Below are 13252 nucleotides of genomic sequence, written 5' to 3'. Positions count from 1 at the left end.
AAAGGGAGCCATTTAATCAGAGTACCAAATTGAGAAAGACACTAATAAGGCTCACTGCTTGTTCCTTGGCTCCATAGAGTTTCTCAATGCTTAATTAGTTTGCTTTCACTAAGTTTATCCCCCTAATGTAACACTTCAACAGCACTTGGTTGCAGTGTGGACTCATTAAACAGATTAGGTGCACTGCTCAACTGTGACTGCGCGCACGTTACATTTTTCTCCCGCCTTGATTATTGTAACTCACTTTTCACATGCCCATAGTCACAGCTGTTCCTGCATCCGTTCACTGGCTTCCAGTTTTATGTTAACATAAAACGCTGTACATGGACAGAGCTTCTGGGACCTTCTTGGAAGTTATATTTGTCACAATTTTTGCTGCCCTCTCGGCCTGATCTCTCTTGAAAAACACATTTTTAATGTCACTGAGACCTTATATCCCAATAAATAAATAAAGAATATATGAAAGTCACTTTGCCAACAACAGCTTTTACCTTGTGAATGTTTTTTCTGGCTCAAAATGACTTCATGTTATTCATGAGCGATATGAGAGATGACAGATTACAGGCCAACAAGTCCTTTATAACAGTTTCAATTCCTGCAGTAATTTTCTGGCAAATGCCGGGAATCACTTTTTGGCAGACGATCAGTTTTTGGCACAACGCCGGCCTCTCCCATCCTCTAACCAGGGTCTCCTAGCTGTCCCCAGCTCTGATTTTATTGCTTAGCCTTTCCTTAATCTTTTCCCCTTTATTTTGGGCCATTGTGTCGCTATTTGTGTGTATGTTGGATTGAATGTCTGATCGTAAAGTTGATAATGTGTCTGTCTGGTGGAATGTGGATGTTTATCTTGAATGTGTGGCTTTTATTCAAACTGTGAAGCATGTTGTAACTCTCTGTTTTGAAAAGTACAAATAAAGTTGTTTCTTTCTGTCAGAGGCACGAGGTCTTCCTGTTGACAGGTTTTGTTATAGTTTTTTTAATTGTGTGGATCAGTGAAAAATGAAAATAAACACATGTACACCCTGTCTACAGACCGCTTAGTCTAAATATCCCTTTAATGTTTTTGGAACTGTAAAAGCCAGCCATGTAGACCCAGGATAAATATTGCAATTTTCCTTCTGTCAACACACTGTTTGAACGTGAACTTTGTAATCCCAGCAGGCATCAGAGGAAACACCCTGATGTAATCTGCTCCTGGTCCTTTGTGCGGTTCCTGCTCTGCTCACCTCTGCCCCAGATTTCATCTTATCTATGACCCTGTGTTTTAAAGGTTTGTAATGTTTTGCCAGGTGGAATGATTGGTGCAGCAGATGAAACACGCTGCTGGCTATCAAACCAATAGATCATCTCCCTCAGACAATAAACAGCTCACACAAACAGCCACAGAGGCTCATTTATCATGAAAGTTGTTCCCAAATTTTTACAGCAGAAGCCAAAAATTGCAGCCTAGATTTGTGTTTTCCCCACATAAATCATATTTATTCAACTTACAGCAGCCTGACTCATTATTTTCAGCTGCAGTGACTCTATAACCCAGCAGGGGGCACTGTCGCCTAGCTCAGGAAATCACTTGTGCTACACAGATATGCCTGTGACTCCATTTATTGAAACACACACACACAAAATGCAATAATTTAAAAAGTTTTGCAGTTGTATTTTTTTTTATGATTCCCACCCTGCAACTTAAAAAAAATCCCCACGAAGTTGTTGTGAAACAGGAATTTGTTCATTCCTTTAACCTCCTGAGAGCTGAACTCTTCCATGGCATGAATTTTTAATTTATCTTTGATATTTGGGACGTTGGGACCTGATGAATGTAAAAACAAAGAATTTCCTGATTTTTTTTTTAACCTGATTTTTGTTTCAGAGAGAAATGAGATCCACATATAAGGACATTTATTTTACATTTTGATAGAAAAGTGGCAGTATAACGTCCTCGTATCTGGATATCAGGCCTTTGTAGAGCAAAATGTATTATTTTGGTCTAGACAAGCCAAAATGTGATGTCCACATACGTGGACGCCAGGTCCTAAGAGGTTAAAAAAAAGTTGCTCTATTTCCAGTCTGAATTGGTCATATTTCACTCATGGGGTTCTGGTTCTTTCATCATACAATGTGACTTGCATTTAGTGTATGATGGGTCTCATATGTTGTTGTTGTTGTTCTGAGACCTTTGTGAAGTAAAAGGTTAAGATCATCCTGTCACATGTCACAATCAGATTATGTCGTTTCAGAGGAAATGAAATACAGAAGCTGTTATGATAAAAGCAGAAATTCAAACAACTCAAAAAAGTCCCTGTAATAAATTGTTTGTGGTTGCTTTAGCTACAGAGCAACTATTTACATCGGAAGGTCTGATTTGTTATTACCAGGAGACCTGTGTGTGTGTGTGTGTGTGTGTGTGTGTGTGTGTGTGCGCGCGATTCAATTAGGCCTGCATACCTCTCCAGCAAGAGCACACCTTCGTAGAAACAAAGTCAGGTAAAACACTGATGTTGATTAGGCGATGAAGTACACAGTGAGTTTTGGCAGGTTAAGTAAGAATCAATCAATCAATGAGCTTTCAGCTCGTCCCCTTCTCCCCTCACAGCTATGTTTTCCTCTCAAAGGGATTTGAACTGCGGACTAACCTTTCAGCTCTCAGCCCTCTGCCTCAAACCACCAACAGGGGAAAACACCTGCCTCCTAATTTATGTTACACAACATCTGACCCAAATTCATTCAGTGCCACCACATGAAGAGCAAACACCACATGCAGCGATACCACAGCACCTTCCTCTGTGGTTTCTGATGCTATATTCATGCCAATGACTCGTTTACTTGCATTTCCAGGGAAGCTACGCTGGAGGTAATTTTATAAGTGATGTGACATCTTATCCTTAACCATTCATTTATAATCTAAAATTGCAGTCTCCAGCTGAGTCCCCACTGTTATTTTGCCTTTCTGCATTTGGAAAACCACAGTTGTAGTTGTATGTGGATATAAAGAGTCAATGCAACAAAATAAATGCTAACCTTGCTCTGTGAAATGCTCACGGTGTAATAAATACTCACCATATTTCTCATAAATTTCCTCTGGAGATACATAAAAAAAGTTTTTTCACTCACACTGAGCCTTCCAAAGGGCCTTTCTGCTATTTGACCAGGTTATTGAATAATCCTCCTATATTCACTTATTTTTTACAATGCACCTCTCCTTTACTGTCTGGATCCTAAAATGAATTCAGCAGGTCTTTGGTCTGGAAAGGCCTTTCACCTAAGGCGATCATTCTTTATCTGCAGCCTTTTGTGTTGTCATTTAATGACCTCACAAAGCCACACAGAGTGCAAGAAGCATATCAATATTTTTGATTTCACCTAATGTATAAAAATATATACATTATAGATATAGATAAATATGTTATTATATATATTGAAAGCTAGTCTCTCTACCTATAGTGTGTTCTAAGTTAATGTTTCTAAACCTGCGCTTGTCTCTAAAATGTGCGTCTCTTCTATTTTTTCACACAGCTCTTGCTTGTTCTCCGTTTTTGATGAGATTTATGCTCCAGTAACCTCTCACGTCCCTTCCTGACATTGTGTACAAATCAAACTCGCCCACAAAGCGCATTAAAATTTTATCCCCTCTCATTTATGGCATGACATCTATTGCAAAAGCCATTATTATTGTCGAAATAAAAATAAATTGAATTCAAACTTTCCCCTGAATGAAATTACATATCTACAAACAATGCCTATCATAACACAACTGATCCAGTCATGGGTAAACATATAAATCAGCTGTCAACGTTTTGGTTTGTGGAAGTTTGGAACTTAAAAAAAAGTTTATATGTGTATCCAGTGTGCTAGAATTAAACTGTATAGTTGTACAGATAGTTAGGTTATCAGATTATAGTTCTCATTTTCATTGTTAGATTAGATTGAAGAGCTTAAAAATAAATGGAGTTCATTTGTGATGGCGATGGAAACACCTTAAATCAAAGGGATTGTGTGGAAACTGGGGAAGTTAGCATACTGCAGCTATCAGAGGTTCGCCACATGACTGCTGCAAATAAAATAATTCATGATAGGATATAATTACAATATGAATAGACATTTTTGAAATTAATAAAATCACTTTGTTTACCTTTGGTTTTATTTCCTTTTCGGACAAAAGAAAAAGAACTTTATGAAGGGGGAAGTTGGACATTCTGTCAATTAGTTATGTATGTAGTAGTTATGTGTTTGGTTTCAATACTTCATTAACCAACAGAGAACCTAACAGTGAGACTTAAAATGTCCCTGCATGAATTCATTCCTTTGACCCAGAAGAGTAAGTTGTGTTTATGATGTTTCTATGAGAACATCAGGGCAGTGTCGCCCATTTTTTGTTTTGTATTTTAAAAACATGATGTCAGATTTCCAGGTTTGGCCCATTCACACTACGTATCCCAGGGGAGGGGGAACTCCAGGCCTCAAGGGCCAGTGTCCTGCAGGTTTTAGATGTGTCCTTGATCCAACACAGCTGTTTAAATGGCTAAATAACCTCCTCAACATGTCCAGAGTCCTGGTAATGAACTAATCATTTGATTCAGGTGTGTTGAACCAGGGTGATATCTAAAACCTGCAGGATCAATTCTCATTCAAATACATACAACACAGCTAAGAAACAGACAAACTACTTTCTTGAACTTTCTTGAAGGAGGCCATAGCAGTTTTTGTTGGTGTTTGTGAAGAGGACTCTGTGAAACCGAGCACACAGAGCAGCCAGTAGTAGTCACTAGTCCTGCAAAAAGCATGCAATCCCTCACTGGCTTCTCACTGTTCACTTTAAACAAGCCAGAAGTCCTACTGTCATGGACTGAAGCCAGGGCTCTGAAATGGTGTGCAAAAACTTTTCCACTGCGTCAATCAGTGTCCCGCCTAACTAACTTTACTAACAGTAGCATTAGTTCTAGCCTGATAATCAGACTGAAAGGCCGTTTGAGTTACATGGATCTTCAGGTTTGGGCCAGATGACTTTCGGTCTGACTGGTTCTTGCTTGCATGTTTAGGTCCTTATAGAAATTAAACAGAAGTTACTCATTGTGTCATGATATCTGTATGCAATGTTGTAACCTTCTTCTTGAGACACCGCTGAATAAATAAATGCTGAAACTTGCATAGTTAAGTGGTTCCCAAATGACCTTTTGGCGTAATGGAATCAGCCCTTTCCTGCAGCCACTGGAGCGAGGGGGGCTTTACTCCCAACCCTTATGTGTCTTATCCAGCAGCACTGCAGTGGCTGAATAAGGGGAAGGAGGTGTTACATCAGCTTCCCCTGTCACATTTTCCCAGCTGGTCCAAATATTCAAACTGGCTCAAAAAAAGTAGCTTCTCTAATCTCAAGGCGATCATAATCCGCCCTGTTATGCCCCTCCATGGCAGCAAAGTACCTTCCACTGCGGTGAGCCCAGTCACACTTTCATCAAAACCTTGATGGGAATGAAAGGCCTTCTATCAAAAAACGCTGCGCACCACTACTCTTTTTCAAATTATCTGAAGAAAAAAAAAGAAAAAAGACTGTGACTATGAGAAAAAAAAAGAGGAAGAGCTGAGTGACGTGTGTTTTTGTTTGTTTGTGGGATAATTCAAATGTAACAGATGGGTTTTTCAGGTTCACTAATTTCAGCTGCCTTTCAGCACTGCGGGTCAGGAACAATGTTTTGCCTCAAACTGCTATTTAAATCTATGTAAATAGTTACACAAGCACCTCCCTGGAAGTAAAACAGTTCAACCACTGTATTTAGCGCCACTGTTGTGGAGTGATGCTCCTCACTCAGGGATCGTTATGCATAAAAAAAAGGGAAAGTGTGTTTTTCCTGTTTTGGGTTTAGTTACACAAATCAAGTTACACCCAGTTTAAATAACTTGTTCTGGTCCCACCACCACAGAGCTTCTGCACACGTTATTCACACAGTTTAAATTTGTGAAACCTCAAGGCACCGTGTTTACCACAACTTTCTAAAACAGTTGGAAAAATAAATCACTAACTAATCATTAGTTATGTAAAAGAGAAGATAAGGTAGCAAAAGCAAGGAGTAAAAGTGTATCCATACATGTGCATGGCACTTTTTTAAGTAAACCTTGCCAGTACTGTGTTGAAAACCCCTTTTACCTTCTGAACTGCCTCAATTCTTCATGGCACAGATTCAACAAGGTTCTCACCCTACCACTGAAATGTCCCAGCAGAAATCAAGACTCATCAGACCAGCAACTTTTTCCACTTTTTCCATCTGATTGGCTAATGAGAGATAGTTACGTAAATGAGCAGCTGAGCAGGTGTACCTGGAAAAGATGCCGGGGAGTGTAGATATTCAGTCAATAAAGGAGCTTAGCAGAGATGAAAAATCACAACAAAAGTTGCCTCAAGGCGCTTTATATTGTACAGTAGATACAGAGAAAAGCCCAACAATCACATGACCCCCTATGAACAAGCACTTTGGCGACAGTGGGAAGGAAAAACGCCCTTTTAACAGGAAGAAACCTCCAGCAGAACCAGGCTCAGGGAGGGGCGGGGCCATCTGCTGCGACCGGTTGGGGTGAGAGAAGGAAAACAGGAGAGGTCTATTAACACACAGTGAGTGAGAAATATACAGTAGATTATCTGTCATGTGTTGCAATGACCAAAAAAGAAAAAACTTGCTTGTTATATCAGTGGATGTGCAAATAAACTTGGATACATGTTGTGAGACTCAAGAGTTCATTGGTGCTGATTTGGCACTAACACTCCACGCGTGTCTGCTAGTGTTGAAATAAATATTAGTTTTGAAATCATAAACACATCTTGACTCTTATAACAGTCTGGGCTTTGGCAGAGATAACAGCTGCTGTCACGCTGACGCTAATGGGCCACAGCTTATCAACAGCAGAGTGGGCTCTATTAGTAGTATTAAGTTGCTTGCTATCTTCAAAGTCATCAATTTTCTCAGACTAATGCTTTTATTGTGAAAATAAGTCACTATAAAAACACAAGTACATGTTGCGCTTTGATGGATAACCTACAGTGTTGTTGTCTTTGCTCCACACTGGTTCCACCTCCATTTACATTATACTAATTTACCCCCTTTGTGTCAGCACCTACGCAGTTTCCTGCTAAGAAGGAAGAGGAAAAGGAAGTCTCTTTTTAACCCTCCTCCTGCAATGATTCGTCCTTTTTTGGAAATGCTCTCTACTATCTGAAATCCTCCTCTGTCATGACCTGTACTCCTTCTGACCCAAGCCACCTTAATCTCCAGACTCCATCTGGATATTTATTTTTTATTTTTTAAAGCTGCGCTTTTTCCTCTTTTTTCATCAAAGCATCTTCTTTTACTGTTTTCTCTCTACTGCTGCTCTTTTCCATCTCTGGCTGTTTCTGAGTCATTTCATTCTGAACAGCTTAAGCTGGACCAAAGCAAGAACACAGTATAAACAAAACCCTGGCAGCGATAACGATAGTCTCTCACTGGCTTCTCTTATTCCATCAAAGTAGGCAAAGTCCAACATTATTTATTACTCCCTTACATTATTTTCTTCACCTTTGCCTTTGGCAGCCTTAGCTGACCTCTCTTTAAAGTACAGCTCAGCTTTACGGCACACAAACATACGTGTCGCCCTGACTACCTGCAGAAACTGATGTTTTTATTATCTGTTGCTAGGCACATAGGTTGCAGTTTACCAGCTACCAGTTATCAAGAGTCATGATAGCGACGGTGACATCATTGAGTGTGAACAGGACACACTTCCTTAGGCCATAGATTCATTACAAAAGAGGCTTCTTCAAAAGTTAAATCAAACTTTATTTCAAAGAGGCGGTCCAACATTTTGATTGACTCACGGCATCTAACAATAGATTATGTAATAGAACAGTAAAAACACACACAAGTGTCGTTTATACCTTTTTCAAACCAGGCAGTTTATTTTCTAAAGTTAATTAAACTTGGCTGTATTACTGGATGCGTTTGTTATAACCTACTAACATTACTGTAAACCACAGCAAACTGTACGTGTCTTACCTTTTGTTAAGTTTTTACTTCATTCCAGTATAAATTGAATCAGCTGCAACTTGGTACCTGCTTAAGGTTGTAATCTGTGAAGCTGTAACACTAAGTACCCAGAAAAGCTGCAGTAAGACACAATAAAATATCTGTGTCTTACTGCAGCTGTTGTGGGGAAAATACTCAGAACAATACTCGGAGGTGTATTTAAGTACATCCTGACGTCCATGAATTGACGGCTATGTCATCAGAAGGACAGAAAGAATAAAGTCAACAAAGACAGTGTACACTAAATAATGAACATTATCATTAAATTAAAGACTTCATGACAGAGTCTTACATCTTTGGTGTCCTTGAATGCGCGCGCTGCTAGAGTTTTGAGAAGAGGCATTGACTGCAATAATGCAGATGTTACAGGAAAGAATAAAGCAAACAGAACATTGAAAGTGGGGGATTTCTGGGGATTTCTTCTCTCACGCAGGTTTCAAGTCCCTGCAAGCAGATTTTCTTTGTTGTAATGAAATGGTCTGAAGCTCCCTGTCTGTGCAAGGTAAGAAATCAAACATGTCTAACATTGTGGTCTCCAGTAATGATTTTAAGGTAATGAGTTTAAACATGCAAAGCAACTGTTTTTGATTCTGTAACAAAAAAAATTATTTACAATGAGTCAAACAAAAGAAACATTGTTAAATGTTTGATTTCTACTGTTAAAGATCTACATGTGCACTTGTTCTCGTTGGTCCCTATTTTGGTCCCGTTAAAATCTGAAAAACAGTCAGGTCACATTTTTCCTCATATCCAAGGTAAGAGTCAAAGTCTCTTCCTCCTTGCTCACTGGCCTTCCAGAGGGCAGAAGGAGGGCGGTTTAAGAACTGCTCCGGTTCAGGGGTTGTTGATGATCTGCCTGGGGCGTCCGTAGCCTGTCATGCCAGCTTGAGATGCTCCTTTATTTGTGCCCATTTGCAGGCCGATGACACTTTGGCCTTCTTTCAGCTGTTCCTCCGAGAAATCTCTCCTGTTCTCCTGGGCTTTTCTGCACACACACAAACAGACGTCAGTCAGTGCTCAAACCTTCTTTGCGTTTCATCTTTCCTCAGAGGCTAGCATATTTACAGGACAAGGAGGAAAAGCTTACTTATGGAACCAGCTGGGGTCTCCTTTGTAATTCCCATCACCCTTTGTGACAGCCACACTTCCCAGAGCCATCAGCGTCCTCTGGACAGCAGCCAGATCTTTGCCTGCAGACATGCAACATCCTCACATCAACAGAGCCCACGGAAATACAAGGAGGAGAACCTGTACTGTATTTTCCCTCTTGAGTCTCAATTGTTACAGTAAAGAAAAGCTCTGGTTGGTTGGTTATCTTACCCTCAAAGAGGTCTACAGTCTGAAAGATGTCAGTTTTGGTGACTCCGTAACTTTCAGCTGCTCTGAGGAACATGGAGATTTGCTCCATCTGCTTGAATGCCATGCCAGAGCTCTTGATGGTCTTGATTGGCTTGTTGGCTCCATACAGGCTGTTGATGAGCTCACACAGCACCTAGACACACACGGAGTCCTCTCAATACACTGCACATAAAGTGAATTACAATGCTTTATAAGGACATTTACACTTCTGCAAAACTAGAACTCACACATCCATCCTTGAGCCAGTTTTGGAAGCCTGTCTTGTTGGGCTGGGGCCGACCGACTCCAGATCCACACTGGGCAACGATCCACTCCACCAGCCTTTCCTCCAGTTCTGGATCGTATTTCTTATCAATCTTACTCTGAACCTCACGGGTCAGACCATAGGAGGGACCTCTGTTTGCCATTGTAATCCTAATGGAAGGGAAAGTCAATGTTAGATAGGCTGGTAGCTCAGCAAACTCCACTCCCTGGCAGCATTCTAATATCTGATAGATTTAATAGTGTTCACATACCGATGCCTGCCCCGCTCACACCCACAGATGCAATCAATCCAGTGAATGTGTTTCCACTGAATGTTCTGTTATTTATGAGGAGCTGTTACTTTGAAACTTTTAGATTGAGGAGACTTTCTAAAAGTGAGCATCTTTTTGTTGGTCGTCACTTTCACACCTCAAGAGGCTCATTTATCATTTGAAGTTAGTGCGCTCTTCATCTGTCTCAAATCTCTGCTATGTATGAAACAAATAAGAATATTTGCCATACTGTCAGGGTTAGATGGATTAGAAAAGAAGCCGATGACAACCTGAAGACAGGAGCGTGAGCAGGGTACTAACCATGCAATGCACACAATAATCTGAGTTTTCCATTATCCAGGCCGCAGCAGTGCAGCTATTTAGCAAATACATTTCTGACAATGGAAATTAAAGTGTTTAATGACTTGAGGAATTCCAACTTTGTTGCACTCTGAAAGTAATTATGGTTGGTTTATCTGACATATTAATGCACAAAGAACTTCCTGTTGGCCTCAGCCAAACCACCCTACTCCCTCCATCCTGTTTGCACATTCAGCTGTCATTTCCTTCCTGACTAAGGTAGCTGTGTATATACAGGAATCTAAACATAACAACATAGTGTTGCTCACTATGGAAACGGTCTGTAAGAAAAAAACAGAAAGAAATACTATCGCAATACACAATTTGCTTTTACAGATCCAAATCGAGTCGCACAACGGCACAACAACTTTGGAATTTTCCACGAATCCACATAACAGATGGGGATGATTATAGCTCGTTCTCCCCTTTTTTCTCCATTTACTGTGCTAATTTACTGTGATAATATCTGCACATTTAACATCTAAGGTAAGCAGGTGCTCTGCAAATATCAGGATCCAGAATCACATCTGACTCGTAAAAAATTGGAGGATCTATTTTTAATTCTGCAGACTTTAATATACACTTAGAATTATATAGATAGATGTTGCTCCAGGACATACAGGCACACCTTTAGCCAAACAGAGGATTAGTGTTACGCAATATGTGTAGAAAGTTTGACAGTTTATCATTGTGTCCACAGCTCCACGCTGGAGCTGCTATAGACACACACACACATTGTTCTCTGTTCATTGTCTGAGGTTGCAGTGGTTATGTGGTCATGCGGAGGATAAGTGTCTTCCTGTCTCCAGAGTTATTCCAAAAGTTGTTTGTTAACAGCGGCAAGAGCGAGGAAAATACTCAGCCATCCAAACTCCTAAGTAGCCTGTTTCTCAATCAGACGACTTCCATCTGTGTGGTGTCCGGACATGCCCGTTACATCAAGCAGCTGCAAACATCAGGACCTGAATGTCTTGCAAGGAATGACGAAATCAGAGAAGGCGCTCTTTCAGATTAACCCCATGTTGAGCGTGAAATCTGATGTATGAGTGGCCAATGTCGCTGTAACTCGCAGCAGCATTTCCAGGGATGATTGTCCACCTAATTGTAAAACTGCAACTAGAAGTGTGTGCGCAGGTGTTTATGGAAGCGTGACTTAGAAGCTCACATAGAGCTGTGCACTTAAAAACATAACTGGGAGTGGTCAAGTGGGAACATCTTGTAATCATAAAGTCACATCTACTCCCTCCCATCTCACAATCTCACCCCACAGTGGGCTACTACCACAAAATGATTTGAAGCTTAAACAGCCACTCAGCTGAAATTGTACGTAACACCTCTAAATGACCAAATCATACTTACAACTTGTGTAAGATGAATAACTGAACACTTCCTGATCATTATCATACCTAATTAGTGCATGTCTTATAGTGTGTGTGTGTGTGTGTGTGTGTGTTTTTCTAATCAGAGAGGAGAACACTGCAGATTAATCATTTAAACTGCATGATCATAGAATCCACTAAATCTAGTATTTGAAGCCTTCATTCTCCCAGACGTCTTACTGTACACCATCGTTTTATTAATCCTCTGCTTCAGTTTGACACAGTGGGACTTTTTAATGCCTGTTTTGTGTAGTTTAAACTAGAAACCGTTAGAAATCTGAGTAAGACACCGTTAAGTTACTCAGATGTCGCTCCATATGTGACCGAGTTACTCATCATCAGTCATTTGTCTCACTCCACCCTCCAAACTGTTAAACAATCATATTCTAGTAACTTGCAGACATCTGTTACAAGAGGCTTGCACAGCTTTCATAAAATTGCACCATCAGCTCATGTTGAAATCCTTACTATGTGAACACGGTGGATCCAGACCGAGATTATTTCTTCATGCTCTTGCCTTCCTTCATCTTGCACAGTCCCCACTGTTGTATTTCCACCTCATGACAAAAGATAGCAGTCACCACCTAACGTCAGTTTCTCAAACTATAAAACTTTATCAAGGCCCATAAATCTAACAAAAAATGTGGCAGCAGCAAGCTGCCAGTTGCCACTTTCTGAACCAACAACCTGGTGTTCAAAACATACCCTGAAGAGGAAAATTATATACTATTAGGCAGTAGCGATGAGAGGTTTGTCAGAAGCTGAACCTGTTAACATTTCCTGGAATTGTTAGGTCTCACATGCCGTGAGCACGAGGTGCGTGTTCAGAGGAGAAGCCAGACAAAACAAAATGGGATTTTATAACAGAAGAATGCACAGGCTCACGCAGAATCCACATAGGAATGGCTAAATATTAACTCAGTGTATTGCCTCGGCCTGTGTATGACCAAACGCAAGCAAGGGGGAAGGAGACAGAGAGCAAGGGTGGAGAGCATGAGAAGCAGTATCATATTTTTCATATTTTCTGCACCAGAATCAGCCACAAGATCCATAAAGAAGCAGAAAAATGTCTGCTGATGAGAATAAAAAAAAGCAAAAAAACTGAGAGGAAAATAAGAGGAGCCTTTACTTACTTTGTGTAGTAGCTTTCTGGTGAATGCAGGTGGGGTTGGTCTGGCGCTGCTGTGTGTCTGCTCTTCTTCTTCCTCTACAACACAGTGCAGAGTGCACAGTACAGAAGTGGCAGGATCAAGCGAAGCAAACACCCCTGAAGTGTTACACTTCAGTAGAAAGAGGGAGCAAGAGAGAGCTACGCCTTTCAGGTCCTCTTATTTCACTCTTATGACCCGCCCCTACGCTCTTTCTCCTTTTCCCCCCTCAAATTGTAATTCCTTATTTAGGAGACGGGCGGGAAGGGAAAAACAAGACATGTGACTTCAGAGTTTGGTGTGGTCACTGAAAAGAATTCTCTGAATTTCACCCTTTACCACTGAAGAATAAGATGGGATTAGGAGGACAGAAGGGAGGCAGGGATGATCAAATCCTCGAGTGGAGCCTGACAGAGCATGGGAAAGGCAGTTCCAGTAATTAGAGA

General features: G+C 40.7%; 1 protein-coding gene across 1 annotated transcript; it reads right to left on the bottom strand.

The window, feature by feature from the left end:
* Window positions 1-7775: 7775 nt before the first annotated feature.
* LOC146699946 (transgelin-like) lies at window positions 7776-12975 on the bottom strand. The gene is made up of 5 exons (XM_085469891.1): window positions 12792-12975; window positions 9632-9818; window positions 9366-9537; window positions 9133-9235; window positions 7776-9030 (listed from the first exon to the last, which is right to left on the bottom strand). The coding sequence occupies exons 2-5, from the start codon at window positions 9809-9811 to the stop codon at window positions 8880-8882; spliced, it is 606 nt and encodes a 201-aa protein (XP_085326017.1). The 5' UTR covers window positions 9812-9818; window positions 12792-12975; the 3' UTR covers window positions 7776-8879.
* Window positions 12976-13252: the final 277 nt, after the last annotated feature.

This window comes from Copadichromis virginalis, linkage group LG10, assembly GCF_057382275.1.
Source record: "Copadichromis virginalis isolate Kocher_CV1m ecotype Utaka linkage group LG10, C_Virginalis_male_GT1.1, whole genome shotgun sequence".
NCBI classification, from domain to species: domain Eukaryota; kingdom Metazoa; phylum Chordata; class Actinopteri; order Cichliformes; family Cichlidae; genus Copadichromis; species Copadichromis virginalis.
This window is presented reverse-complemented; position numbering and strand designations above follow the sequence as displayed.

Coding starts and splice junctions, on each gene's coding strand:
- LOC146699946 (XM_085469891.1), bottom strand. CDS start 9,811: ATGGCAAACAGAGGTCCCTCCTATGGTCTGACCCGTGAGGTTCAGAGT. Junction 9,236..9,365: donor GACTGTAGACCTCTTTGAGG/GTAAGATAACCA, acceptor GCATGTCTGCAG/GCAAAGATCTGGCTGCTGTC. Junction 9,031..9,132: donor GACCCCAGCTGGTTCCATAA/GTAAGCTTTTCC, acceptor GTGTGTGTGCAG/AAAAGCCCAGGAGAACAGGA.